Source organism: Maylandia zebra, linkage group LG1, assembly GCF_041146795.1.
Source record: "Maylandia zebra isolate NMK-2024a linkage group LG1, Mzebra_GT3a, whole genome shotgun sequence".
NCBI classification, from domain to species: domain Eukaryota; kingdom Metazoa; phylum Chordata; class Actinopteri; order Cichliformes; family Cichlidae; genus Maylandia; species Maylandia zebra.
The window spans coordinates 12,274,954-12,301,674 of NC_135167.1; the positions used below are offsets into that span (position 1 = coordinate 12,274,954).

Here is a 26,721-nt window from a genome sequence, read left to right on the forward strand (position 1 = left end):
CAGTTGGGTGGTGAGAGTAAAGGTTTGTAGTGTATTATTATCATCTTTGACCAGTGCTTCTTTCTGGCCCTAGTTAAACTCCAGACTATCACTTTATGCTTGAAACACATTATGCAGGATTTCTATTAAAGAGTCGGTTTAAAATCCAGATAGTGTTGGTTCTATGGATAAGAGCAAAATCTGAATCTGGTAAAGTTTCAGGAGTGTTTAGCAATTTATGTCAGAGTCTTTTTAGAGGTTTGTGAACCAGCCCTGGTTTTCTTTTCTTGTGTTTGTTGTTAATGGTAGAAGAAGTGACTGATTAATTTGTCCAACTCATAGTTCCAAGGGTAGTGTGAAGTCTGAGATTTTTGAATATATTTACAGTGCAATGTTGAGTCTTGTGTCAATCTCACAAGTGTGGCATTCATGGACACATCACACAGTCTTCACCTGCACCAGAACAGCACACATTCAGCTGCAATGGGACTTATGTATGTTGATATCTGTTTGTGTGTGTGAGTGTATGCATGCTCTTTTGTTGCAGCACTAAGCATGTACTTTTACATTAATGACCAAAAAAAAAAAAGTTCTTACTGGCATGTATTTTTTGGAGGTTGATATGCTTCTCCAGTTCCCGCCGCAATGTTACTTCAGCGCCATACTTTCCCACCGTCCCATCATCCACAAGGAGGAAATGGGAATGCAGGCTGTTGAGAACGTTTAGTTTGCTGAGAGGATTCAGTAGTGTCTGATATGGAGCAATAATCTGCAGTGTGGAAAAGAGCAGCCATTAACAGCAAGAAAAGTAAAGGAAAAAAAGGAGACTATACACACATATATACATATATCTTTATATGCACACATAAATTACAACTTCTGTGGCGCATTAACATTCAGGTTAGTCACAATAAGCTGCATCTTACGTCTCTGCCGATGAGATCGTTCCTGTTTTCAATCACTCCCCAGGGTGCAATCCCGATAGTGCAAATTTTCTTTGATGATCTTGAACAGTGTTCTTTGAGAGCATCTCCCACATGTTTTGCTACACCTTCAGAAACAAATAAAAAAAGTAAGCTTTTATTCTTTCTTTAAAAAAGGTTTCCACTGCTAAATATTCCTTATTATTATTAGAAATAAAACTGTCCACCCAAGTCACATATCTCAGCATAATCTTTCACCATTAAAAATGCATTTTATAGATATATTTAATCAATGTTGTGAAAAGAAATGGACAACCTCCATCTGACTTTCAGACACTAAAAACATTGGATGGGTTAAACTATAATACATCATATCAGCAGATTTATGAAAGATGCCTAAAGGATGCTCAAAATCTACCTACTAACAGTCTATATTTAAAGTAACCTCGACAATAAGGTTGGGTGATATGTAAAATGTTTCCAACCGACATTCATCAGGCCAATAAATGACAATAGGCGATATATTCACCTGACTTTTTCGTGACATTTTGATGGGCAGAACTTATTTGCGCGTTAAGAACATAGAAGAAGTCCAAACATGGAGGGCTTAGTTGCAGCTGAATGAGTTTTAGTAGATATTTCACTTCTTTATTTTAGATTTTAACTTTTAACATTTGAAGTGGTTGTCGCCACAATCCGCCACACTTTTCAGTCACACTTCCTTAGTTTTTCTGATGTTAGTTTGTCATGCTTTAATGATATGTGAACATCTTTTGTACATGTTTTCATATGATATTTAACATCAGTTTGTTTTAAATGTTTTTCTTCTTCACTGTGTGTCTGTATAATAATTAATGTTGCTAATGCACGATGTAAGGTGCTGCACAGTAAAGCAGCATGATTCATTATTGATGAATGTGATAAGCGGTTTTAAAATGCGTTTGTTACTAATTTTGGTCATTTTCTATTAAACAGTTCTCAAATTTAACTAAACACTTCAGTGTTTCTTAGCTTTAGACTAGTTGTGGATTACTGTGCTTTTCCATAGAGGCATGCTTTTACTTCACTGCCAGTGTATTTGGGATCATTCTGAAAAACCAAAGCCGTTGCCAATCAGATGCTTTCCAGATGTTATTGCATAGTGAATCAAAATCTGACTACTTTTCTGGGTTCATCATTCCATCAATTTTTACAAGATCTCCAACACTGAAATGCAGCCCAAAACCTCCTATGTTTTACAGACAGCTGTAGACATTCACGGTTGTGCCTCTCTCATGCCTTCCTCTATGTATAATCATCACAATTTAAACCAAACATTTCTAATTCAGCACTCTATAAGGCCTGTTGCCACTGATTTTCAGTTTGCATACCTTAGCCAGTTCTCTCTGTTTCCACTCCTTTAAAAATGGCTTCTCGACAGCCACCCTTCCAACTGAGAAAAACTCCAGCGAAGCTTCAGTGAACAGTAGATGGCTCAACTGAAAGGCTGGATGAATTTTCTATTTCTTAAAAGACTGTTGATCTGCTACAGGAGATTCTTTTTTAAGACCTGCTACTTCTTTTGTCCTCCATTTGTCCAATCTTCTCAATTTTTTTTAAGGACCCTGCACACAATGTCAAGACATGCTAAGGTTTGGGCTAACATTTCTTTGAGAACTACCTTGTTGGTGCAAGAATACAATTCTATGCCCATCAAACTGTTATCTTTGCCCTTTTTCATAGATTCACCTAAAGAAATAAGAGAAAATTAAGCGTTTTAAAAAGCCTAAACCTACAATTTAGATTTGTATGGTTAATATTAGTTCTTTGCTAATTTGTCTGTTGTGTGCAGACACAACACTGGTCCATCACCTTTTTTAATACTTGAATGATTCATAGGTCAGATTTAATTGGCTTAACAAATCTGTTTGGGGTTGTGTGAGAAAGGCCAACTGGCATAAAAATCTGCCAAATCATAAATGCAGAGCTACCCGTTGTGGCGACCCCATGGAAATAGGGGAGCAGCAGATGTAGTTTTATTAAGTGATAAATCTACCATTAGTTTATGTTTTTCAATTTTCTCTCATTCTTAGACAAAATAACAGCCCATGTTCCTCTCTTGTTCTCTGTTCATTAAAGTACATGCATTGCTGTCAGGTAGCAGAGTCCAAATAAATAAAAATAAGTCCAAATAAAAGAAACAGGAAAAAAAAAACCCAGAGTGTTAATGACCAAAATGCCACTGATGGGACCAGCTCACAACAAGTACATTAGCCCTGGAGTTGTTTGTGAACCACAATCCTTACTTGTTGGATCCTATAAATTCAGCAGTAATTTGTGAGCCGGGAGACCATCCCAACTGGCCAAAGTACCAGAGATGGATTAAAAGTAATCACCGGTCTGAGTAATTGACCCTGTGAGTAATGATTTAAACACTATGATCAGACCACAACATCTTAACGCCATACTGTGGCTGCAAACACACATCAGCCTCGACTCACAACCAAATGACACGGTTAGAGAACTTCTGCTACATCAGCGAATCACCATTAACGGGCTGTTTATTTGTGTAGGATTGCATGGCTAAGAGTCTTCCAAAGAAAAATGCCTTTTAAGAATTTGTTAATATATAGAAATTATAATTATTATCATTAGAATTAAAAATTAATAATAATAATAATAATAATAATAATAAAAAAGCATGTTTATTCAGATATATTAATAAGTGTATTTTTCATTATACCAAGAATCCGCTGACTCAACAAGGAAATTTTACATTTAATTAGGTTTGTTGTAATGACCAATTTCTCCTACGCGAGAATAGTACAGGTAACTGTCGAGTGAATTCACACCAAGTAATGTCATATATCCTGCCTCTTTCATGCTCCACCCAGGGATCACCCTTCCCCAAACCAAAGCAGAGTATTTCTAGTAGAAGACCATTTATTGTGTGCTATATGCGAAAAAGATAATCTTCCACCCAATCAAGCATAGTTGGCAATTCATTTGAAAACCAAAAGGATTTCAACAACAGATATCTTCCTATTGGTCAAACAATTGATGGGCGTTACCTTCATGAGAAGCTACATCAAATATGTTCCAGGACTGACAATCATTTTCTAGCAGCACCAAAAACAAACTACCCATGAAGTTCTGTCACCAGTTCGAACTTGCCAAACCTAATGGAGGCTGCTATGCTTTCAGCATTATGATCAACTTTTGGTTTTATTTCTAACACATTTTGTCTAATCGCGCAGCATTCAGTGATGGTTTCAGTGGTTCCATCCACCAGTAGCAAAACTAATGAAGCCTCTTGTCTCATTAAAACATAAAGATGATACCACAATGGTCAGTCACTGCTGAGAATATGAGGCCTATTAAGACTTATTCCTCAGAGTTCTTGTGCTGAGGGAATAAAGATCTATTTGTGAAAACCACATAAAAATGTTCATCCCGAGACTCTGATTTCAGTATAAAAACAAAGCTATAATGATTTAATATCCTTGAAGTGCAACTTGTTCAAAATGTATTGAGGCCAGTAACACTGAAAAGGTAGAGTCCACTCAGTGCACTGTGGCTGATAAAGTTAATCTACAGATAACGCAGTTTCTTCCCGCTGAGCACATGTTGGACAGGACTTCCTTTCCACAATGACTGAACAACCTGTTAAACATGAATCTGCAGCTTTTGTAAAAGAAGAGTTTGATCATTAACAGTCTGATTTATATAATTGTTCGGTTTCTTTTGGAGAAACAGATTTAAATATTTTTGAATATACATATAAATGTACATTGTGAGAATCTGGACATAAAAGTGTAGATTTCCAATATTTTCCCTAATTTCAACAAAAATAAAAAAATGCCTTTCCTCATTTAAAAATCAATCTGAATTGCAAGACCTTTTAAAAAATGATACAACACGCAGAAGAACTTTGTCCTTTCCACAGTATTTCAAAAAGAACAATGTTTCTCTGATTATTTACCTGTGTTAACACCACCGGTGAGAATCCAGGCCCCGGTGGTGACAGCAGCTTTGATGAGGCCCTTGCCGATCACCTGCTTAATGCGGGGGTGCAGGTCAAAGTTCTGAACTCCTCCGTGGACAGAAATGAGGATCTTGGGAAGCTCCATGTGCCACTCCTTTAGCATCAGTCGTAAAATGCTGTCTGGCCTCGTGTCATGGGACAAGCGTACATACTGTCCACAGTTTCACAAACACAAGAAAAACATGTTAGCGTAACACACAACAAAGAAAGGATGGGTCATCACACACAATAAATTTGTGTTTGGATTGAAGAAACTTGCCTTTAAATATTATAGAGAGTGAAGTGCCACGGAAAAATAAGCTAAAATCAATTGAAATACACAATCTGCACTATTTATCAAACCGTTTTTGATCAAACTGTTTTGTTTTTTTATTTCATCAAGTCGAGCCTAAAGTTGTTTACCTATAAAACTCCAAGACCAAGGATATCTATGTAGAAGTCACCACACCTTAAATACAGTGATGGAACACCCGCCCCCCCCAACACAGTTTCTATATTAATGTTAAATTAAAAAAATAAAAAAAAAAGTAAACATGAGACAGCAAAGGGGATTAGCCCCTCACCTTGGCTCTGTATGAGTGAGACCCTCCCTGGAAGTTGATGACACCATAGGCATCAGTGGGTCTGGCCTCTGTGTGTTTTTCCACTGACCACTCCTCCAGCTCGGGCATAGGCACATTGGAGCTCTCACCCAACTTCACATCTGAGTACTTGGTGGCCAAGCTGGCTGTGAAGCCAGCATGTTGGCGCACCAGCCGCCCACAGCAGCACCTTAAAAAAAAAAAAAAAAAAAAAAGCCAAGATGAATTTTTCAAATGTTTGCCGTTTCAATTATTATTAGCCATGATACAATTTTGAAATAAAAAGAATAACAGGAAACCAGTAAAACAATTACAACAAGAGTTTTCAAAAGCAGAACAATAATCTAGAGAAACAAACAGTACAAGGAACAGGAATCCATGCCACACCTGATAAATATTCCTGAAGTGTTTTTCGGAAAACACTGCACTCTTCAACTGAATATTATGTTGAACTATGAATGTGAGCCTATTATTTTTTACATTATTTTCTATAAACACACATTGCGACAATGTTGGCACCTCAAAATAAACATTGCTGCGGTTTCAAATCATGCCAGCCAAGTATAAGTAGCCACTATAAATCAACAAGTTCAGGCTTTAGATTAGGTTTTTTTTTTTCCCCTAAGATTTCCTAACATCTGTATGTGTACGAGACAACACTGTCATGTGAGGCACACAGCTCTGGCTGAGTACAGACGCCCTGTCCACCTGCAAAGCAAACCTGTTTGCAATGGGCAGACAATCAAAAGCTGCACAAAAAGGCAGAGAAGCTAAAGCGGCACATCATCATTAACAAAAACTGTTTACATGTGCATAGGATCCCTTGTTCAAAATAACATCTTCCCCCAATAGGCCAGAAGATGAGATTATTAGTCATTTATTTATATATATTTTTTAAACAAGCCCCCCCCCCCCAAAAAATGCCAATTTAATTACAGAACGTACTCCAGCTAGATTATTAAGAATATAGGATAATTAATTTGTTTATATACAATTTATATTTAAAAAAAAAAAAAGCTTCAGAAATAGCAGTAATGGAGAATAGTATTGGAGTGCATGCTGTGTTAGATATAGCAATTTATGTGTTAGTTTTCATTTTAACAACTTCTTAAATTAGTTGTGCTATGACTGTGCAAAACAAACCAGCGATGAATGGGAGCAGTTCAAACCCATTCCTTAAGATTATAATAACCTTTAATGTAGTACTTCTAGTGACATTTTAATCAGGAAAAAAAACCTACTCATTAGTGAGGGTTCATTTAACCTAATCTGCTTCACAGTTGAATTAGTTGGTGGAAACATCGTCACAGGTCCAAAAATGACCCCAGGCCATTGGACCATTGATTTTGTCAAACCCTGCATTAATAGTAATGGCATTCAGGTGTACAAATAATTCTCAGGTACTACTCAGCCGCCTGGGACATGTACTGTATATTTAGACTTAGTCAATCAGTGCAATATTGCATGTGTTTTTTGTCATCTGTATGTTTAAGACCCTTTTTGCAATAAAGTAAAGGTGCAGGTATTTGAAATGATTGTACAATTCATTGGACTATTGGACCTAGTTTTGCCTTGTTTTAGTGTTTTCTGGTTATAACTCTAGCACACAACCTTCACAATCTTTCAAAGCCTCTTAACATAGTGTGGCAGAAGCCAAGACAATGGAGACAGCTTTAAATAAATAAGAAGAGTAAAACAAATTCAGCAAAACAAATTGTCCTTTTCATTTACAAGATCGACCCCTGGAAGTACTAAGTCTGGCTCTGTCTACCTGTGACATAAAAAGAGAAGTAGGTACCCTTATTTCCTCTTTTGCAGCAATATGGGATATTGCTTATATGGGGGTATAGTGCAAATGTACTCGATATCATTACATAATCTTAAAATAAATATAAAATAAAACACATTCACTGAAATCCAGTTCTCATAACGGCTCTTTAAGCTGCTACTTAAAGAGGGTACAACATATTGGCCCCATTGCCGAAGTTTGCTACCTGGATGAGAATCTGGTTTTGTTTTTCAAAGCCATACCCTTACACATGTCATTCTTTATACTTTGTAATAACAACTTCATGACACTGATGTACCCCATTCTTTTTACAGCTGAAATCTTGATTATAATTTCTGTGTTATAATTCTAGCTCCACCAAAATCAATCAACTTGGGTTGATATTCTGTCTTTCTCCATTAAAATGAAACTTCCAAAAAAAAAAATAGGGGTCTCATTTCTTTGTAAGTGAGCAAACTTACTTAGCAGGGTATTAAATGTATTAATTATAATTAATTAATTGTAATTAGTAAATTAAAATTAATGAGCTGTATTTCATTCTCACAAAGCAGCTCTATAAGTAACAAGACAAGTCAAAGTCATGCCCAGCTGACACAAAGTTATTGTTACTATCATTCATCATTTATTCATTACTATCAAGACTTGAACTTCCAGTTCATGGTCAAAGGTGTAGTAACTGGCACTTGCTTTGGGGCGCTAAGCTTAATCCATCTGGGAAACATGTGGGCAGAGTATAGCATTGCTTATGAACATCTCCTCATTCTGTCATACAAGTACAATGGCCACAGTGAACAAATCAGTCCTCCATTAAGGCAACTCGTTTAAAGTGACACTAAAAATAAGCTTGGGTTAGATTTTGGTCTCACCCGTTTCAAAATATTACACCCTTGTCACTAAAACACCATCTAGACGAACCCTGAAATTATTAACTGATGGACTAATGTTAGGATAAATTTAAATGGCTCTCACATTTCCTTTTCCGCAGGAGAATTTCTTATGCTTCAGCTCTTAAATCGCAGTATTATTGACCCACGAGACAAAAAAAGAAATAAAAATACATATTATTCTTATAACTTAACTATTTGAGTTATCGGAAATTATGACCATTCCACTACAAAAAAACCCCACATCAGCTAATCTTATTGTGCTGATATATGCACACAGATCCTGACAGTTTCAGCTGTGTAAGGCCAGGATCATCTACTCATTATTGTGGGTATACGTTTTTGGGTTTGTTTGTTTTTTTGCATTTCCATGACTTATTGTATCTATAACATCAGTTAGCACTGCACTGTTCAGGACTTTGTGAGATAAGCAGATGCTGAGTTTATGTTGGAACGCAGTTGCCCATTTATTTAGACAGTGAGTTCAAAATAACTGCCTGGAGGGCTGCAGAGTGGCATGGCTTGGCTTCTAGAAACATTTTAATATTCTCCACAAGATGTGTGCCAAACATTGCCAGACAGGATTCACTGGCAGGGACAAAGGTGATCTAATTCACAGCCTCTTTACTTCTTTCTCCATTTCCATCATTTGTCTATCTCCCTCTCGTGTCAGCCAGATGTTGACACCGGTCTCCCTTAAAGCTTCTGCCTGGGTGTGTAACTGCAACAGTATTGTGGTACTTCCAACTCTGAGGCAGCAAGCTACTAAAACATATACACAACTGAAATACTGGACACACTTGGTAAAAGTGTGTCCAAGATATGAACCATCTACAGATCAATGATGACAGATTTTTCTAAAAACAAAAAAGCCTAATTGTTTATCATTATTGAGTCTGAGCTTTGTTTTCTGTCTTCCTCTACTAGCCTTAGGGGAGAATACGCATCCTAACACATAAAGCCTGGAATTTAATTGTTTCCTGGTAAAGGTTGTTGTTTAGTGGAATTTCAAAGGAATTGCAAAGAATTTACCTCTGGGGGTTATTCTGATGTAAAGCAGCTGGTTAGGCATGGATTCTGCCAGGCTAACCCTGTCAGATAACAGAGAATGAGTCGAACAACAAGCAAACAAATACTCACCTGACGAGCTGCTGGCAAATCTGGCATCCTGGAAGGCATCTGAAAGAAATGCCACAACAACTCAGTCAGTGCGAATATAAATAAAAACAGAATAGATAAATCTGAAGAGTATTTCCGACCATACACGACGGTTCTAAAACAAGACTAATGTGAGGGTTTGATTTCTCCAAGTCTGGAGGAAGTTCTCAGCAGAGAAAGTTCTTTAAGGACATTAAGGAAGGTTAACTGTCTCCTGGGCAGACAGCCCGGTTAAGTTGGCCTTTAACCAAGAGACAGTTATGAAACCTTCCAAAGGGACTCACTTTGATCACAGTCACATGCCACACTTTGACCTAATGTTAAATGAGCCTGTGTTCACTAACACCTCTGAATCATTTAGCAGAAGCCGCACATATAGCAGTTAACAGAGAATAACCAGTTTGCAAATAATTGATGTAAAAGAAAACACAGGAAAACGAGTCACCCATCATTATTGTGAGTTTACAAGAAGAAAGGAAGACATCCAAGGACTGTTTAACTGTAAATATAAGCTGCTGGTGGGAACATAAATTTTTTTTTTTTTTTTTAAATCACCTTTTCCTTTCCCGTTTCTCTGAAAGTGGATGAGTATTTATAGCAACTACTGCCCCTTTAACAGAGCTGTTTGATGTTTGTCATGCACACAGTGTGGATAAGTGGCCTTCATGACACGCCAAGCCAAGAAGACGCCTGCATATAATTTCAACACTGCATTGTAAGATTCCAGTAAGTCTGCAGAAAAATACTGTGTCAAAAGACCTAGACAGACAGACAGATAGCTATATATCTCTCTATCTACACACATAAAAGATTCCTAGTCCAATTCTCACTGTGAGGATGACATTTTATTACTTTCACACCGGTATAAAGCAGATACCTGAAGCTGGGGTATAAACATCATATCAGAGCTAACAGTGCTAATATTGCTTTTTTTTTGGGGGGGGAAATCCCATCCCTAAGATTGAAAGAAGTCACGATCCACAGGTTCATCACTTGCTTAACCCCACACTTAAATCTGTAATTTTATTGACAGACGTAAACATTAAAACAGACTCATTTTGCCTCTGGAGAGTAGTCGTTATGGTTTGGGCCTTCTTTAACTCACACCATGCAATTACGCCGTTTCCATGGCTATCACCAGCAGACTCACTACAGTAGGTCTAAGCACATACCTGTGGGGGTCCTTTGACACTGGAAGTATGTACACACATTCCCTCTTGGTGAAAGTGCTTTCTATCCAGGATTTCTGGGACTGTGAACAAAAAGAAAGAGTTGTGAGCAGCGGCAGCTGAGGTCTCTCATGTTTAACGGACTCAAATGCAATTCAAGAAAAGTATACATAAAAGATACGTAAAGAAAAATTTAATGAGAATAAAAGCAAAGTATGTTTTAAGTTATTTATAACAATGTTAAATAATAAACTTCAAGACATCTTAAAAGGCTAAAAGGGATGTTGCACCCCTTAATACAGGATTTAGTCTATAACAATTTAAGGGGATTAGAAGGTTTAACACAGGAGAAAAATGAAACAGTCATATAAAATCATGACAAAAAGAGCTGACGAGGAACACCAGTTAGAGGCATCTACCAAACAGTATAAACAGCCTTCTAATTCTACAACAGCATTTTTCTCGTAACAAAGGTTTATGGTGAAGGAATTTTCATTTAATGCCTCGTGCCTTATTGTTCCCCTCCAGAGCAGCTCAGAGGAACCCAAGGGCGATTAGCACTATTAATCTCTTCAGCACAAAGAGGGGAACCTGCAAACACCTTCTCCAAAACATTTCAACAATTCCTTAAAATCTGACAAAAGTAGCAGAGCAACATTTTCTCCCGGAGGTCACGTTAAACATTTCTCAATATCAGCATGTTGTTTGATATAAACTAAACAGAAGCATCTTAAATTCAGGATCCGAAGTTACATCCAACACAACAGGATTTAAATCTGCCTCCAGAAAATACTGAAAACATGTCAATAAGCATGTCATCCCACATCTTGACTAGTGACAATAAGCAACCAAGTTTGTACCTGGATGTCCTCCTCTTCATCTCTGTGTTTAAGGGCTTTGTACAGAAACATACCAGGGCTCCTTCACGCATCTCCTGGACAAACCACAACACCCACAGCCTCTCCCGAGTCCTGGGTCATCAGCAGCAACTCACTGTGCTGTTAGATCTGCACGCAATTTCCATACAGGTCTCAAAGTCTACAGCTGCACAGTTACCATACAGACCCAGCTCGAGTTAAACGCTGAGTGATCAGTGAGAGGTTGCAGCCTCCAAACTCCATCCACAGTTAATCTGTAAGAAGCCACTCAGGGGGCAGATGAATGTGTCTGAGACAAACTAGATATTATACTTAGGCTGGAGAGAAAGAAGTGAGGGAGGCAGGGGTGTGGGAGAGGATTAGTGGATGGGCAGAGACCTCAGTGATATATACCTAGTTGGCTACTGACAACACACCACCAACTGTGATTCATGCAGTACACACAAAACCTCTCCCAACAACTCAGGCACTACAATTAGTCTTTAAGAAACCTCCTTTACTTTGATACTCATTTACAGGAGAACAGCATAAAAAAATGCCAGGATTAAATAAAGGCAACTAAGTTTAAACAAAAAGGTCCCAACATGGATTAATACACCAACTTAACGAAGATCCTGAAAATTAATACGGGTACAAGGGGGTCCAAACATTATTGTTCAATTTCCACTTCTATGTCAATAAAATATAAAGTAACATTACCTTTACAAAGAGATTTATGTTTACACAAATGCCATTTATCATATTCAGCTGTTTTTTAACATATCAGAACTTTTTTTTTTTTTTTTTAAATCAGTCCTAGCAGTTTGTGGGGATGGAGCATTCAGGTGTGTCTTAACATAATGCCAAGATGGAAAGACATCAGCAATGATCTTTAAAAAAAAAAAATCAATTATTACTGTCTATCAATCTGTAAAGGATTATAACGCAATTTCCAAACAATATCAAGTCCATAATTCTAGTGGAAAAAAAAAAATCATGACAGCTGTTAATATTCCCAGCAGTTGAAATTCACCCAAAATGAGACAATGTTCAGAGAAACAGCACAAAAAAAACAAAAACAAAAAAACAAAAACAGCAACATCTCAGACTCTACAGGCCTCGGTTAGCATGACAAATGTTAAATGTCGTGGCAGTATAATTAGAAAAAGACTGAACAAGTTATAGGGTGTTGGGCAGGGTTGCCAGTAGAAACCTTCTCTCTAAAAAGAACATGGCAACACAGCTTAGGTTTGCAAAACTGCATGTGAACAAACCGCAAGACTCCCGTAACTGTCCGCTGGACAAGACCAAAGTAGACATGTTTGGCTGTAACGCACGACAGCACATTTGGCAAAAACTAAACAAGGTATCAGCGTAAACACCTCATGCCAACTGTCAAGCATGGTGGTGGAGGGGTTAGAATTTGATTGTTTTGCAACCACTACAAGCTGCACCTGGGTAACTTGCAGTCATTGACCGTATTAACAAAATAGTCTCGAGTCAAATATGACAGCATCTGTTTAACATCTAAAGCTTGGCCCAAATTGGGACATGCCACAGGACGATGATCAAAGCACTCTAGCAAATCTACAGCAGAACGGTATAAGAGAAAAGAATAAAGTTGTTGTGATGGTCCAGTCAAAGTGCAGACCAAAACCTAATTGAAATACTGTGGCAGGGATATTAAGAGAGTTGTACAAAAACCTCAATGAACTGAAACAATATTGAAAAGAAGAGTGGCCCAAATGTTTCCACAATGATGTAAGAGCGATAAAGAGTGATAAAGTCTTAAAGCAAAGGCTTACTTCAACTAATTGCTTCAGTTAGGGGGGTTTTTTTGTTTATTTTTTTTTTAACACTGCTTTTTCCATTTTGGCTTCCTTTTTGTCGACTAATGATGTGGTATAATACATCATGCACTGTTGTTCACCTGAGGTTGTATTTAAATCATTTTAAATCCTATTATGTGCTGATACATTAAAATCTTTGAATAGAAAGACTGTGTACTTTTTCACGACTGTATGGGACAACCACTCAAGCAGTATTTAGTTACAAAGAAACATGTTACCGTTATGCCATTACCATTTTCTGCAATTCAGTAATATTCGTTTACTAAATTTATCACATTACAGTTAAAAATCAAACTATTGTGTCACTACTTGTGCAACACTCTTCAGTTATCTGCAGAAGGGAAAAAAGGTCATCCGATATGGTTTTTCTCCTTTCACTCTAGCTCCTGCACAGGGAGAAGAAAATGATACAATGGTCTACAGCTTTTGACAGTGGCGATATGAACATTACTTTGAGTTACAATACACAAAAAGACAAAGTGCTGGTAAAATCCAAAGTGTGCAAAAGTCAGAAACTGTCCACCAATTCTAGCACAAGATCGGCTCTTGTGCTCAGTAGCAACAATAGTGGGGAAAATAGGTGATGTTTTGCTCCCGAGCAAGATAGTTACTCAACCACCATTATCAATAATAATGATAACAATAATAATGTTTGTTTGTGTGTAAGTGAGAGATCTTTTTTTCCAGATTTCTTTGAAATTGCCATTGAATTTAGTTTTCCAGTTTGTGTTCTTGTGTACCAATTGAAGCTTCTTCCTATTTGGAATTAAGATTTTAGTTTATTATGTATAAACACCTATGTTAAAATACAGTTGTACAATTTTACAGTACATTTCACATGTTCAACAGAAAATAAATATTTTACTGTATATGATTAAGAAAATTAAACTTATATCTTCACATGTGAGGAGTAAAAAGAGCCCTTTAAGCTTAAAGGAAATAACATATTTGATTTCTATCATGAGATACTTATATTGACTGATAAGAAAAAAATATACGATTTTTTTTTCCATAGCCCTTCTTCGTCATCCTGCCCTACCCCTGGCAGCATGCTCAGACAGAGCCGGTTGGTTTTTTTCCCCCCCCCTCTGTGGCTTTATTTTTAATAATTGCACAACAAAGGCAATTGAGATTACAAGTTCTACAGTTTTACAACTCTTCACACACACACGCGCACACACCTTGGATTACCAAGTCAGAGTTGGTGTGACTTCTGACGTTTCAAATAGAGATGGACCGATCCGATATTACGTATCGGTCCGATACTGACCTAAATTACTGGATCGGATATCGGAGAAAAATAAAAAATGTAATCCGATCCATTAAATATCACGAAAGCACCTCACAAAACTTGCAACATGCCGTAACTCACCTCAGAACGTTAGCACGTCGGAGCAGTATGCATCACGTGATAGAGCGGCTGTGGCATGCGGGACCTGTCAGTGGTCTGGATAGCATTTGGAGCTTCGCTAGCAACCCGGCATTTCATCTCCGACAAAGTTATCCCCGGGAGAAGTAAAGCAAGTGTGTAAGTCCATCTCTAAATGTTTGTAAAGCATTCCTGCGTTAAGCTTAACAAACGACTGCCTCTTCTTGCTGCTACTTCAATCATGAAACTGCTTAATGATCAGCTGATCAGCTTTTCTGTTGCGAGTCCGTCTCTCTGGTTTGTTTTTGGCCCACTTTGCACCAGAAAGAGGAAACCAGCGGCTGAACAACAGCAGCACGTTTAAGCTTGATCAGCTGTTGTTAGAATTTATTTAATATTACTTTCTACACCAGGATCTTTTTCTTCGTAGCTGACGGCTGGTAACTATGCAGGGGCGGATCTAGCAAAGTTTAGCCAGGGGGGCCGATAGGGCATTAACAGGGAAAGGGGGCACAAAGACATACTTTTCTTTCTTATTCTCATTTAAAATGTCTAGCTTTTAATAAATAATTATCTGACACCCAAAGTTTTAATCTGATGTAAAATGAATAGAAGTCAATTACTGTATATAGTGACTATTAAGTCTAATATATATACCCTAGTAAGCTATAGTACTTTTTCCTTTGGGAAGGTACCATCTGTGCAGTCTGCAATTTTGTTGAAGAAAGATGTTGAATCTATTTAATATTTCTTGAAAAATAATTGATTTCTGTGCATTTTTTTTCACACTGCATCAAATTAAGGTTGATTACGTTGATTAAGCATCATGAGGTGGAGCGTGAGGGGTGGTTCCCCATTTTTTATTTATTTATTTTTGTTGTTGCTGGGAGTTGGAACCTTATTAGTTAGGTTGCTTAATATTTACGCTAAGTACTCTTTAAAATACCAGAATAGGGAGGATGGTGTAGGTCTAAGTTTATTAGATTGATCAGTATTGCTTTATGTCTGTCTCCACGTTGGTTGAGTGTGGAGTGAGTGCATATGAGAGCATGAGGGTGGGAATGGATGTTTGTGTCTGTGTGTGCCTGTATGTCTGTGTCTATATGTCAGGTTGGGTATCAGACGCCACCTCTCTGGGGACACCTCAGGCCCTCCAAGGTTTGGAGGCCTATCTCCACCCACCACCACTTCCCCTGCCGGTGGCGGACTCCCTCAGGTGTCGGTGTGTTGGTGGTTCTTTGTGTCTGGGGGTGGGCGTCCGGGTACACACCGGCTCACTCCTTGGCGGCCGCTTGTCGGGGCCTGGGGCCTGGGGCTCGCTCGGGCCCCTTTGGAGGTGGGGTGCCCCCGGCCTCTCGGCCTAGGGCTCGGTCACTCAGGCGCAGCTGGGGGCCGGCGGAGCTCACGGGCGCGTCACTGCAACTCCCCCTGACTTCTGCTCCGCGGCTGCTGGGCGAGCCCTCATCTGGGACTCTCCTCAGCTCTTACTGGGACAGTGGCGCGGCTGCCCCTCTGTTGGTCTTCCTTGGTCTCTTGTGTTCTGGGGGCCTCTGGATGTCTGGAGTTTTGATCTCCTCCATACCCGCTTCACACCCTGGAGGACGGGGCTGTGGCCCCCCCACACTCCCTAGCAGATCATTACATGGAGAAACCTTTGGAATGCAAGCATGCTGATCCACACAGGTATGCACACATGGGTATTCACAGACGCGGACTAAAGCTTTCTTGGCTGCTGCCTCAAAGCACACTGTGCGCTGTCTATCTTGCGTGCTGCACAATATCGTTTATTACTTAGTAAATACTGATATCTATGACTAGCTAGTTTATTGTGATGGTATGGTGCTTTGTTTTCTCTATTATTATGTTGCTCTTTGTTGTTTGCTGTCTCCTCTGTTTGTTTTTGTTTGTTTGTTTGTTTGTTTGTTTTTCTCCATACAGGTGACCCAGGAGTTTTTTTTTTTTTTTTTTTTTGTCTCTCTTCCCCCCCCCTTCTCACCGTCTCTTCTCCCCTTTGGTTTTCTTTCTTTCTCTCCCCCTCTCTCTCTCATTCATTCCCCCTGTCCTATTTATTAAAAAAAAAAAAAAAAAAAAAAAAAAAAAAAAATGACAAAGGATGAACTGAAGCTCTGCCATCACGTAATGTCGCATACTGCTGTTTCTGATGTCATTTAGAAAAAAAAAAAAAAAAAAAAAAAAAAAAAAAAAAAAAAAAAAAGATTGATCAGTATTGCTGAAATATTTTTTTTTGCATACAGGTTTAACAGAATAGCTTTAGTGTACTTGTTGTTTTAAACTTGAGTATGAACTTATACAAAATGCAGCAAGATATTTAAAAAAAAAAACAGTTTTGTTGATTAAAAACACTATATCGGATTCATATCGGTATCGGCAGATATCCAAATTTATGATATCGGAATCGGTATCGGACATAAAAAAAGTGGTATCGTGCCATCTCTAGTTTCAAACACACCATGTGGTTTTTGTCATAATCAAGCGACACTACCTGAAATGAAGTGACGGCACAGATTTGCTGCCTAAAAAAATACAACCTGCATACTACTGAGATAAAGGGTCTTAAATCAAAGAAGAATCAAAGAAAAGCTGCTTAACAGACCAAAACTTTGAATTTTGATCACTGAATTCTTTTATTTATTTATTCTCAAATTTTATCCTGATTTCTGTAAGAAAACCTTTGAGGGTTTGTTTTTTTTTTTTTTTGGGGGGGGGGGATTTATTATCTCAGTAGTGGGATTATTACCTTCACTGTTAGTATGGATACAGGTTTTAGTCAACTGTCTTCATGAAGCCTTTGCTAACCACAGAGTGTAGATCAACCCACAATTATCAAAACCACTTATTAAAGATGGTAAATAAAAAGTGGGTGCCACTTAATGGTTGGAATAATCCCCAAATTTAGACCTGCAGTTCTTAAGGTACGACCCAAACAGTTAAAAGATTTTAGAAAACAGATAAATACACATTATAACATCAGTAAGGCATAAAAGCTCGTGACAGAGCTGACCCCCTGATCTGTTTTCAGTCTTTTTTGCTAAGCCACCTGGCTCTGGGCTCCATCTTTATATTTAACACACAGACACACAAGAGCAGCATTAGTCATCACATCAAACACAGAAGGTAACCACAAAATCTTGGACTTCTTTTAATTAAGGTAATTCTGACTTTTTGCCAAACTACATGTACAAATCTTGCTTACTTGCATAGTCACCACCCAAAGGCCCATGCTGAGCCAGGAAAAACCATGTTTAGCACTGGTTTAGAGCATGCAATTACAGGCAGTCATGGGAGGCTAAACCACTGTATCCAATGACGTTAAATAGTAGGTTTGATATTTGGTGAGCCAATTAGAAAAATAGTATTGTTAGTGCTTGAAGCAGTCTATCCACGTGATAACACTTCAGATTTGTCATTTTAAAAAGGAAGAATATGTTGGCTATCACAACATGCTGGCCATGATAACAATGGCACTGGTCTACAAGAAAGCAGGAAAACATAGCACAACATAAAAACACCCCAGCAAAGAAGCATGAATTATGTAGTTATTTACTGCAATGGCTTTGCATCCTTCCCCCACTGTCCACCAATTTTTCAAAAGACTGTATTTAAATGATGGAAGGACTATCATGCCACCCATTGGGTATAATTAACTCCCACAGTCCTCCTCCTGTCGCCATCTTTATGTTTTGATACTGGATGCTCGCAGTAGCAATTCGGCAGTAACGAGGCAGACCTGCTCCAAGGTGAACTCTGCTTTGTTGTCCTTTTTAGCTCTAACTGGTAACAAAATTTGTAAAATGAAACTAGTGACTGACACCATACAATTATCAGGTAAGAGTTTATTTAGGGAATGGAAGAAAGATAACACCGTCTTTTCCTCAGAATTCTTCACAATATTCGTGCTGCTATAGGAGTCACCCCCTGCAGGCATTTACAAGAATGCAGGTTTAAGACGCTTCTGCACTGGCTTCATTTTTTAGACCCGGGAGCTTTGCCTGTCTACGTATTCATATACAGTTAAAACACACTTTACCCCCTTTGAGTCATTTGTTCTTCACCACAAGATGGTTAGCTTTCGGTTTTTCCTCAAGTGATGAGCACCAGCAAAAGTAGTGACTATTGTCTAATATCTGCCAGCAATGCAGCAATAACGCATCATAAGAGGACACACAACCATATACTGGCAGTTGCAATATCTTTACAGTTACACTAAGCAGAGAAAAAAGATAAGCACAGTTCTTTACTACAATAAGGAGTCGATATGACTGCCGCCTCATAGCTGAAACTGTCAAACACCAACTGCGCAAAACAAGACCAGCTCATGTGTTGATTGGCTCTCCAGGAGCAGGACAACCACCTTTCGCCTATAAATTTTTATTCAGTAACACGTGTCTTTTTAATGTCTCTGGTTTTAATGTAGCTGATAGGGCTGCTCGATTATGGCAAAAATGATAATCACGATTATTTTCACTGAAATTGAGATCACGATTATTTGACGATATTTATTTAACCCTTTAAGATCTACCATAGAACCAAGTCCGCCAGAGCTGCTTTTTTTTTTTTTTTTTTTTTAACATGCTGTAGTGCCATTTGTGGGAGCATTTTAAGTTGCTATACATCAATACAACTGTTATAGCCCATATTTTAAAAATGTGTATGTATTAAGTCCATAGTAACTACATTAATTGCAAAAAAGTGCAATAAACTACAAAAAAATTGAAAATCATTTTTGTTTTGTTTTTTTACATATATTTCTACTTGGAGAAATTTAAGAGGTTTATCCCTCAAAACTTTAAATACAAAAAAGTTGCAAAAAATAGTTTACAACAACAGGAAATTTATTTTGAGTGTCTTCATAGTTTTATTTTTGGAGATACAGCAATTTTTATATACTGCAGGAAAAACAAAAAAACAATCCTATGATGCAAATTTGCAAAGAATGTGCATGTGCATCAAAATAAACTATTTCCAGCTGTGCAATTCGAGTTCTAAGGCCTACAAGTAAAAAACTACATTTTCCGCGAAAATGACGTCACTTGCGATAGTTCGTGTTGACGTCTTTTTCAATGTGGGAAGTGTTAAGAACAGCTGATCGGATCGGCAAAGCGTGTTTCTGGAATATTATGTTTTTGTTCCTGCAAGCACTTTTTATGCAATTTTTGCAAAGCTATATGTGGAAGGAAACCGTGACCTAGGACAAGCTGATGGCATAAGATGTAAATACAACTCCTCTGGTTTCATATGGAAAAAAAATTATTGTGCTAGCTTAGCGGTTCAGGTTCTACAGGGATTTAAAAATAGTTATACAAAACGAGCATGCTGCTCTGACCGGCTTTAAAGGGTTAACAATAACAATGTATTGAATAATGACTTTAAAAAATAATATAAAATAGTGTGCAAATACAGATAACAGTGCAAATGTTTGCAATATAAGAAATAAATGAAAAATGTAAACTTTGCAGTGTTGCTCTGTGGTGCAGCTACGACACCATAGCAAAGTTTACACACTGTGTCTACTTGATCCACGTCTGACTCCGCGAACCCATAATGTTTCCACACCACTGAAGTTTGTTTTTTTTTTACCTCTCTTTTCAACCAACGGCAGTCCACTCCTCTCCAAATAACTTCTGCTTAGCTCTCCGAGCTTCCCTCGGGTCCTCTTAATTGTTGTGACGCGTGTTCGAAATGCAGACCAGTGCGCTTGATTTGCCACACGGAGCAGCGCGAGAGTAAAGCATGAGGGAGGGGCTAATAATCGGCTCAGTCATTTTTAATGATCGTTGAAAGCCCAGATCGTAATCGTGATTAAAATTCGATTAATTGAGCAGCCCTAGTAGCTGATGTCAATACTTTTTTCCATTTTTTTCCTACTATTATTGGCCTAATCCCCTCCAAACACATTTATTTAAAAAATAATAATAATCAATGAAGGAACAATTTTGTAAACACCTTCATGATAACACTGCTTCATGTATTAATGGCTTCTACTCCTATACCAGTACTGATGGGAGTTTCCACACCCATCAGTTGATGGGTTTGTGCACATCCACTAGAATAAATGGCTTCAGGGCTTTGATGACATCAGAGTTGGCACATGTACACGCAACATTAGTGAGCCTTGAACATGTCCCAGCCTAGTTGGGATTGAACAAAACTGATGATGTGATGCAAAAACAGAATGCCATCTAATAATCAGTATATCTGGATTACCTTATTTTAATAACAGCATTTACTATAATTGTAATCATTTAAATTAAAGCCATATTTATTGCATGGTGCCACATTTCCCCATATTTACTGAAACTTTTCCACATGGTTTACAGATTATGGTTTACATTTCACAAACTTTGCTGCGTGATTTCATCTTCACCTTCTACCTGCACAGCAGGTCATTTGCTCTTTACTGCCCACTGGTTAACAGAATCGCTCATCTAATCAGTGCTCAACATCCAATTCAGTCTCGCTATCTGCTGAACTAGTAACAAATGTGAGACACACCTGAGGAATAAACAGAGGTCTCTTTCTGTGATGTGGAGGAATGCATTGAAACCGTTGTCTTTTTGATCCAATACAATCTAACAAAGGGTTAATAAGGCAGATAAAAGCAAGACTGCTAACCTGTAACCATGGTACCTGAAAATGTCAGGCAACAAAAGACTTGAGCGTCACAGACGCTGCCAAAAAACACACACCAACTCTTACTCTCCCACTTCCTCGCTCCCTCCCTCTTCCTCTCTGGCTTCTTTCTGAGCCCCGGGTTTTTATGACAACTCCGATCACGTGGAAAATTTGACCCAGCACCTTTCTATCCTGTTCAGCTCAGCAGTGTTAGATACTGTGAGTTTTGTTTATGGGCAGCTATGTGCAACTGGGGGAATTAATATGTTAATTTGGAGAGACACAAATTTGATTGTGCACTGTCACTTTATCTTCCATCTGTCACCCCTCAGCCAGAAACCTTGCCAGCTGAGCTCTTCCTCTCCCCTGCTCCTTTTTCCCAACAATGTTACAAGGCTGGCTGGTCAACCCATCATTCCTCTGGCCCTGAGTGACGCAATACAGGGTGAGATAACATCTGGCTTGGCAATTCTATTACCCATTAAAAAGAGTGGAAGCAACGAGGTCAGCACTTCAGTGCAAGAGCTGTTCTCAGAACAAACAGAAAGACCTAGATTAATTATTGCCATTTTATTTTCTTCCATGTTTGATTTAAGAAGCTGTTACCAAATGTGCTGATAGAAATATAATTTCAAGAGCTTTCCCACCATTTGTAATAGACATAAATATGGTTCAGGATTTAAGCCAATTAAAAATGTTATTTTAGAGACTTAACCCAAAGATATGATTTTTTTCTTCCCTTAACAAGAACTACTACTGTGCCACAGATCTGCGACTCATCAGATCTAGGGCATCCTCCACGGTACAGTGAGCTTAGGCCTTCTCATGGAGATTTTTTTTTTGTCCGACTACTGATCTCTGAAGTGATTAACTCATAAGGTACACAACACAATCTTGAGACCTAATTATTAATTTAGATCATACTACATATGAAATGGACAATTGTAGGGACAGGACATTTAAAAATCTGAATTTTTTTTTTTTTTTAATATGTTTATTAAGATTTTTCATATAAAGAAAAAACAAAACAGACAACACAACAGTAAGGGCAACCCCCCCCCCCCCCACACACACACACACACAAATAAGGCAAAAGATTACACTGCATCAGCAAAGATACTACTTCAACACTGGCAAGAAACAAAAATAAAACGCTAGGGTGGTAGACTGAATTATCAATCAAAGAGAACTTTGTTTGAATACATGATCTAAAAATGGCTGCCACACATTAAAAAAAAAAAAAACTTACTAAGTTTGTCCTCTAATGTACACCTAATTCTCTCCATATGCAGTAGAGCAGTCACTAGCCCGTCTGGGCCTAAACTCTGCTGCAGGTCCATATATCAAATGATCACTGTGGCATTACTGAGAGTTAAAACACTGTCTTAAGTCTTTCATCTTTAATAAAATGATCAGCGTTCTGCTCTACCAGGTGTAACAACTGAGTTTAACATCCAGGCATCCATGAAAACGGAATTTTTGACATTTAACGGAGTTAGAAGTTAGCAGGAAGTTAGCTCGCTAGCTTCCATCTAAATACAATATAGCATGTCCTGACTGCGGGGTTTTGGAAACAAATTAAAACGTACAGCTCTGTTATCACTTCCAACATAAATGAAGACAGAAAACTAAACAGCAGTGATGTTTGTAGGGTTACTGAAGTTTGGCTAGCTGGTATATAGATTCTGATTCTGATTCTGATATAAAGATGTGCTACGTGACCGCTAGCGACACAGCTATGTTAGCATAATATAAACAAGCTAACTTTTTTTCCCACTCGATAAAAGTTAACGTTGTGGAGGTAAGCATCAACAACACAGAGCTCTCAGTTCACACTCCTTTATTCGTCTCCAACATCAACTGCGCATATCGCGCCACAAAACACAGGAACACACTTCCTATACACTGGGTGTGAGTGGAGCCCTCTAGTGGTCCACCACAACATGAGGGTTCTCAGTGGTCAGGAACAAATGTAATCGCATGGCAGGATGCTGTAAAAAAGGACCAAACTTCAGCCAGGAGAACTGAGATAATCCATCCACAATACGAGGTTAGTCATTCATATACTGCTGCATGGTCTGTGCTGTAGTTACATCGTAAGGTTTTAAAAACTGAGCTTAAATAAATGATTAGCGGTAATAAAAGCCGAGGGAGGTCAACGGTGATCACTGACTGTTTTAGGAGCTTTTTGAGGTTAAACAGAAGAAAATACAGGGAGTGCAGAATTATTAGGCAAATGAGTATTTTGTCCACATCATCCTCTTCATGCATGTTGTCTTACTCCAAGCTGTATAGGCTCGAAAGCCTACTACCAATTAAGCATATTAGGTGATGTGCATCTCTGTAATGAGAAGGGGTGTGGTCTAATGACATCAACACCCTATATCAGGTGTGCATAATTATTAGGCAACGTCCTTTCCTTTGGCAAAATGGGTCAAAAGGACTTGACAGGCTCAGAAAAGTCAAAAATAGTGAGATATCTTGCAGAGGGATGCAGCAGTCTCAAAATTGCAAAGCTTCTGAAGCGTGATCATCGAACAATCAAGCGTTTCATTCAAAATAGTCAACAGGGTTGCAAGAAGCGTGTGGAAAAACCAAGGCGCAAAATAACTGCCCATGAACTGAGAAAAGTCAAGCGTGCAGCTGCCAAGATGCCACTTGCCACCAGTTTGGCCATATTTCAGAGCTGCAACATCACTGGAGTGCCCAAGAGCACAAGGTGTGCAATACTCAGAGACATGGCCAAGGTAAGAAAGGGTGAAAGACGACCACCACCGAACAAGACACACAAGCTGAAACGTCAAGACTGGGCCAAGAAATATCTCAAGACTGGTTTTTCTAAGGTTTTATGGACTGATGAAATGAGAGTGAGTCTTGATGGGCCAGATGGATGGGCCCGTGGCTGGATTGGTAAAGGGCAGAGAGCTCCAGTCTGACTCAGACGCCAGCAAGGCGGAGGTGGAGTACTGGTTTGGGCTGGTATCATCAAAGATGAGCTTGTGGGGCCTTTTCGGGTTGAGGATGGAGTCAAGCTCAACTCCCAGTCCTACTGCCAGTTTCTGGAAGACACCTTCTTCAAGCAGTGGTACAGGAAGAAGTCTGCATCCTTCAAGAAAAACATGATTTTCATGCAGGACAATGCTCCATCACACGCGTCCAAGTACTCCACAGCGTGGCTGGCAAGAAAGGGTATAAAAGAAGAAAAACTAATGACATGGCCTCCTTGTTCACCTGATCTGAACCCCATTGAGAACCTGTGGTCCATCATCAAATGTGAGATTTATAAGGAGGGAAAACAGTACACCTCTCTGAACAGTGTCTGGGAGGCTGTGGTTGCTGCTGCACGCAATGTTGATGGTGAACAGATCAAAACACTGACAGAATCCATGGATGGCAGGCTTTTGAGTGCCCTTGCAAAGAAAGGTGGCTATATTGGTCGCTGATTTGTTTTTGTTTTGTTTTTGAATGTCAGAAATGTATATTTGTGAATGTGGAGATGTTATATTGGTTTCACTGGTAAAAATAAATAATTGAAATGGGTATATATTTGTTTTTTGTTAAGTTGCCTAATAATTATGCACAGTAATAGTCACCTGCACACACAGATACCCCCCTAAAATAGCTAAAACTAAAAACAAACTAAAAACTACTTCCAAAAACATTCAGCTTTGATATTGAGTTTTTTGGGTTCATTGAGAACATGGTTGTTGTTTAATAATGAAATTATTCCTCAAAAATACAACTTGCCTAATAATTCTGCACTCCCTGTACAAAGCATTAAACATGTTAACAACACAAAAGCCATATTAAATGCAGACTACTTTATCCCCTGAAGTAGGATTCGTCACATCATCACTTAATAATCGGATTGTCTTAGCAATTACCATTCCAAACAAAATTGTCATTTGTGCAGCAGAGCTGAGATGTAAAAGGGAAGAGGAAGATCCAAACAATGCAGTTATCGAGTCCAGCTCTATTGTGCAGTTGTACATATCAGAAAAACATTTAAAGATGTCCAACCAATAGTTGTACAATTTGGGGCAAGTCCAAAATAAATGAGTAAGAGAGCCTTGTCCAAGTTTACCACGGACTAATCGACTAATAGAAGGAAAAATCTTGTGGAATTTAGTTTTTGAATAATGAAGTCTGTGAAGCACTTTGAATTAACTGATGCCTTGCATTTATAGAACAAGAATGGAATCCTACACAGACTCCTCTCCCACACCTCATCTCCAATTAGCATTATTATTTTTTGGGTGTGTTTTCTGTCCATTGTTACAGTGGCAGATTTTCACATTAAATACAGCCAGAGCAGGATAGGGCAGGATAATCCAGATCAGCAAAAAGTTACAACTTTGAGAGGTTCCCCCCCGTCTCCTCTTGGCTCTGTATGACACCAACGAAAGCAGATATCCCCAATATGGCCTTGTCAGGTAGCCAATCAGAAGAAAGCTGGCTTAAAGGAAGAGGAGTAAAAACACAGTGGGTTCTGAGGTGCCCAGTGTAAATTATGGTTATTTTGAACTGTGAATTATGCAAAGCCACTCCAGTATATTTTAAAGAAAAATAAATCAAGGAGCATTTGGAAATGAGCATAACAGACCTCCTTTACAATCAAAAACAATAAAGAGGAACAAGAAGTTTGCTTTTATTTCATTTTATTTTTTTTATCTAGTTATTTTGAAATCTTTCTGGTATTAACTTCTTGATCTTTTAAGAGAGGACAGTGCTTATTGTCCTCTTTTCTTTACTTGATTCCATTTCAGTCTTTTTCCTGCAGTTACAACCATGGCAGTGTTAAAGTTGTCATACACAATGTGAGATAACATAGACGACACATAGATTTTATGGAGTACATCAATTTAATTATAGTCGGCTCTACTTGTACCTTAAAAGCAGCGCTGCTGATAAGCCTGCATCACTTTGTCAGATTTTATTCCCAGCTCCAGCTGCAGCATCTGTGCTGCTGTGTAAGGCAACTACAGTCTACAATTTTAGCAATGTAACGCAAGACACGATGCGCAACACAGATCTAATAAATCTGGATACAATGTGTTATGTGTGAGTAGTGATAGGAATTGATAAGAATTTAGCAATTCCAATTCCATTATCGATATCACTTATCGATTCCCTTATCGGCTCCACTTTGAGATCCACCACCATCTCTAAGCAGCATATCAAAGACATTAAGTTTGTGCAAATCAATTACATACTGCGTGGTTAAACGCTTGTGCATGTTGGAGGTATTTCCGCTCTTTGTTGTGATTAGTGTTAGTGTCACTGCTTAAGTAAATATTACACAGAACATTTTTCTTAAAAGTAAAGCAGTACATTATTTAATTACAGCCAGGAGAAAGACATTTGTTATAGTATTCGTAACATTGCTTTCATGTTACAATGTAAAATAATCTGAAACACTGTCTCACTTGGCTAGCTTACCGTTAGCATGATGTCTGTGCAGGTGTTTGCGAAGAGCTGAAGTTGTGTTAACCGTATAATGCAGCT

General features: G+C 38.4%; 1 protein-coding gene across 4 annotated transcripts in view; it reads right to left on the bottom strand.

Moving 5' to 3' along the window:
• The window catches only part of trpm7 (transient receptor potential cation channel, subfamily M, member 7), a 73,479-nt gene that overhangs the window by 36,829 nt on the left and 9,929 nt on the right, over positions 1-26,721 (bottom strand). For 2 of the 4 annotated variants that reach the window (XM_076880054.1, XM_076880004.1), the window contains exons 1-7: positions 11,368-11,603; positions 10,511-10,590; positions 9,321-9,359; positions 5,490-5,697; positions 4,864-5,077; positions 906-1,030; positions 577-748 (exon numbers count right to left, since the gene is read on the bottom strand). In XM_076880054.1, coding sequence (XP_076736169.1) covers positions 577-748; positions 906-1,030; positions 4,864-5,077; positions 5,490-5,697; positions 9,321-9,359; positions 10,511-10,590; positions 11,368-11,418 — 889 coding nt within the window. In that variant the 5' untranslated portion in view covers positions 11,419-11,603. Of the gene's footprint in view, positions 1-576; positions 749-905; positions 1,031-4,863; positions 5,078-5,489; positions 5,698-9,320; positions 9,360-10,510; positions 10,591-11,367; positions 11,625-26,721 lie in introns of those variants that run through there. The other 2 variants (XM_076880086.1, XM_004539603.3) reach the window with 2 other exon arrangements.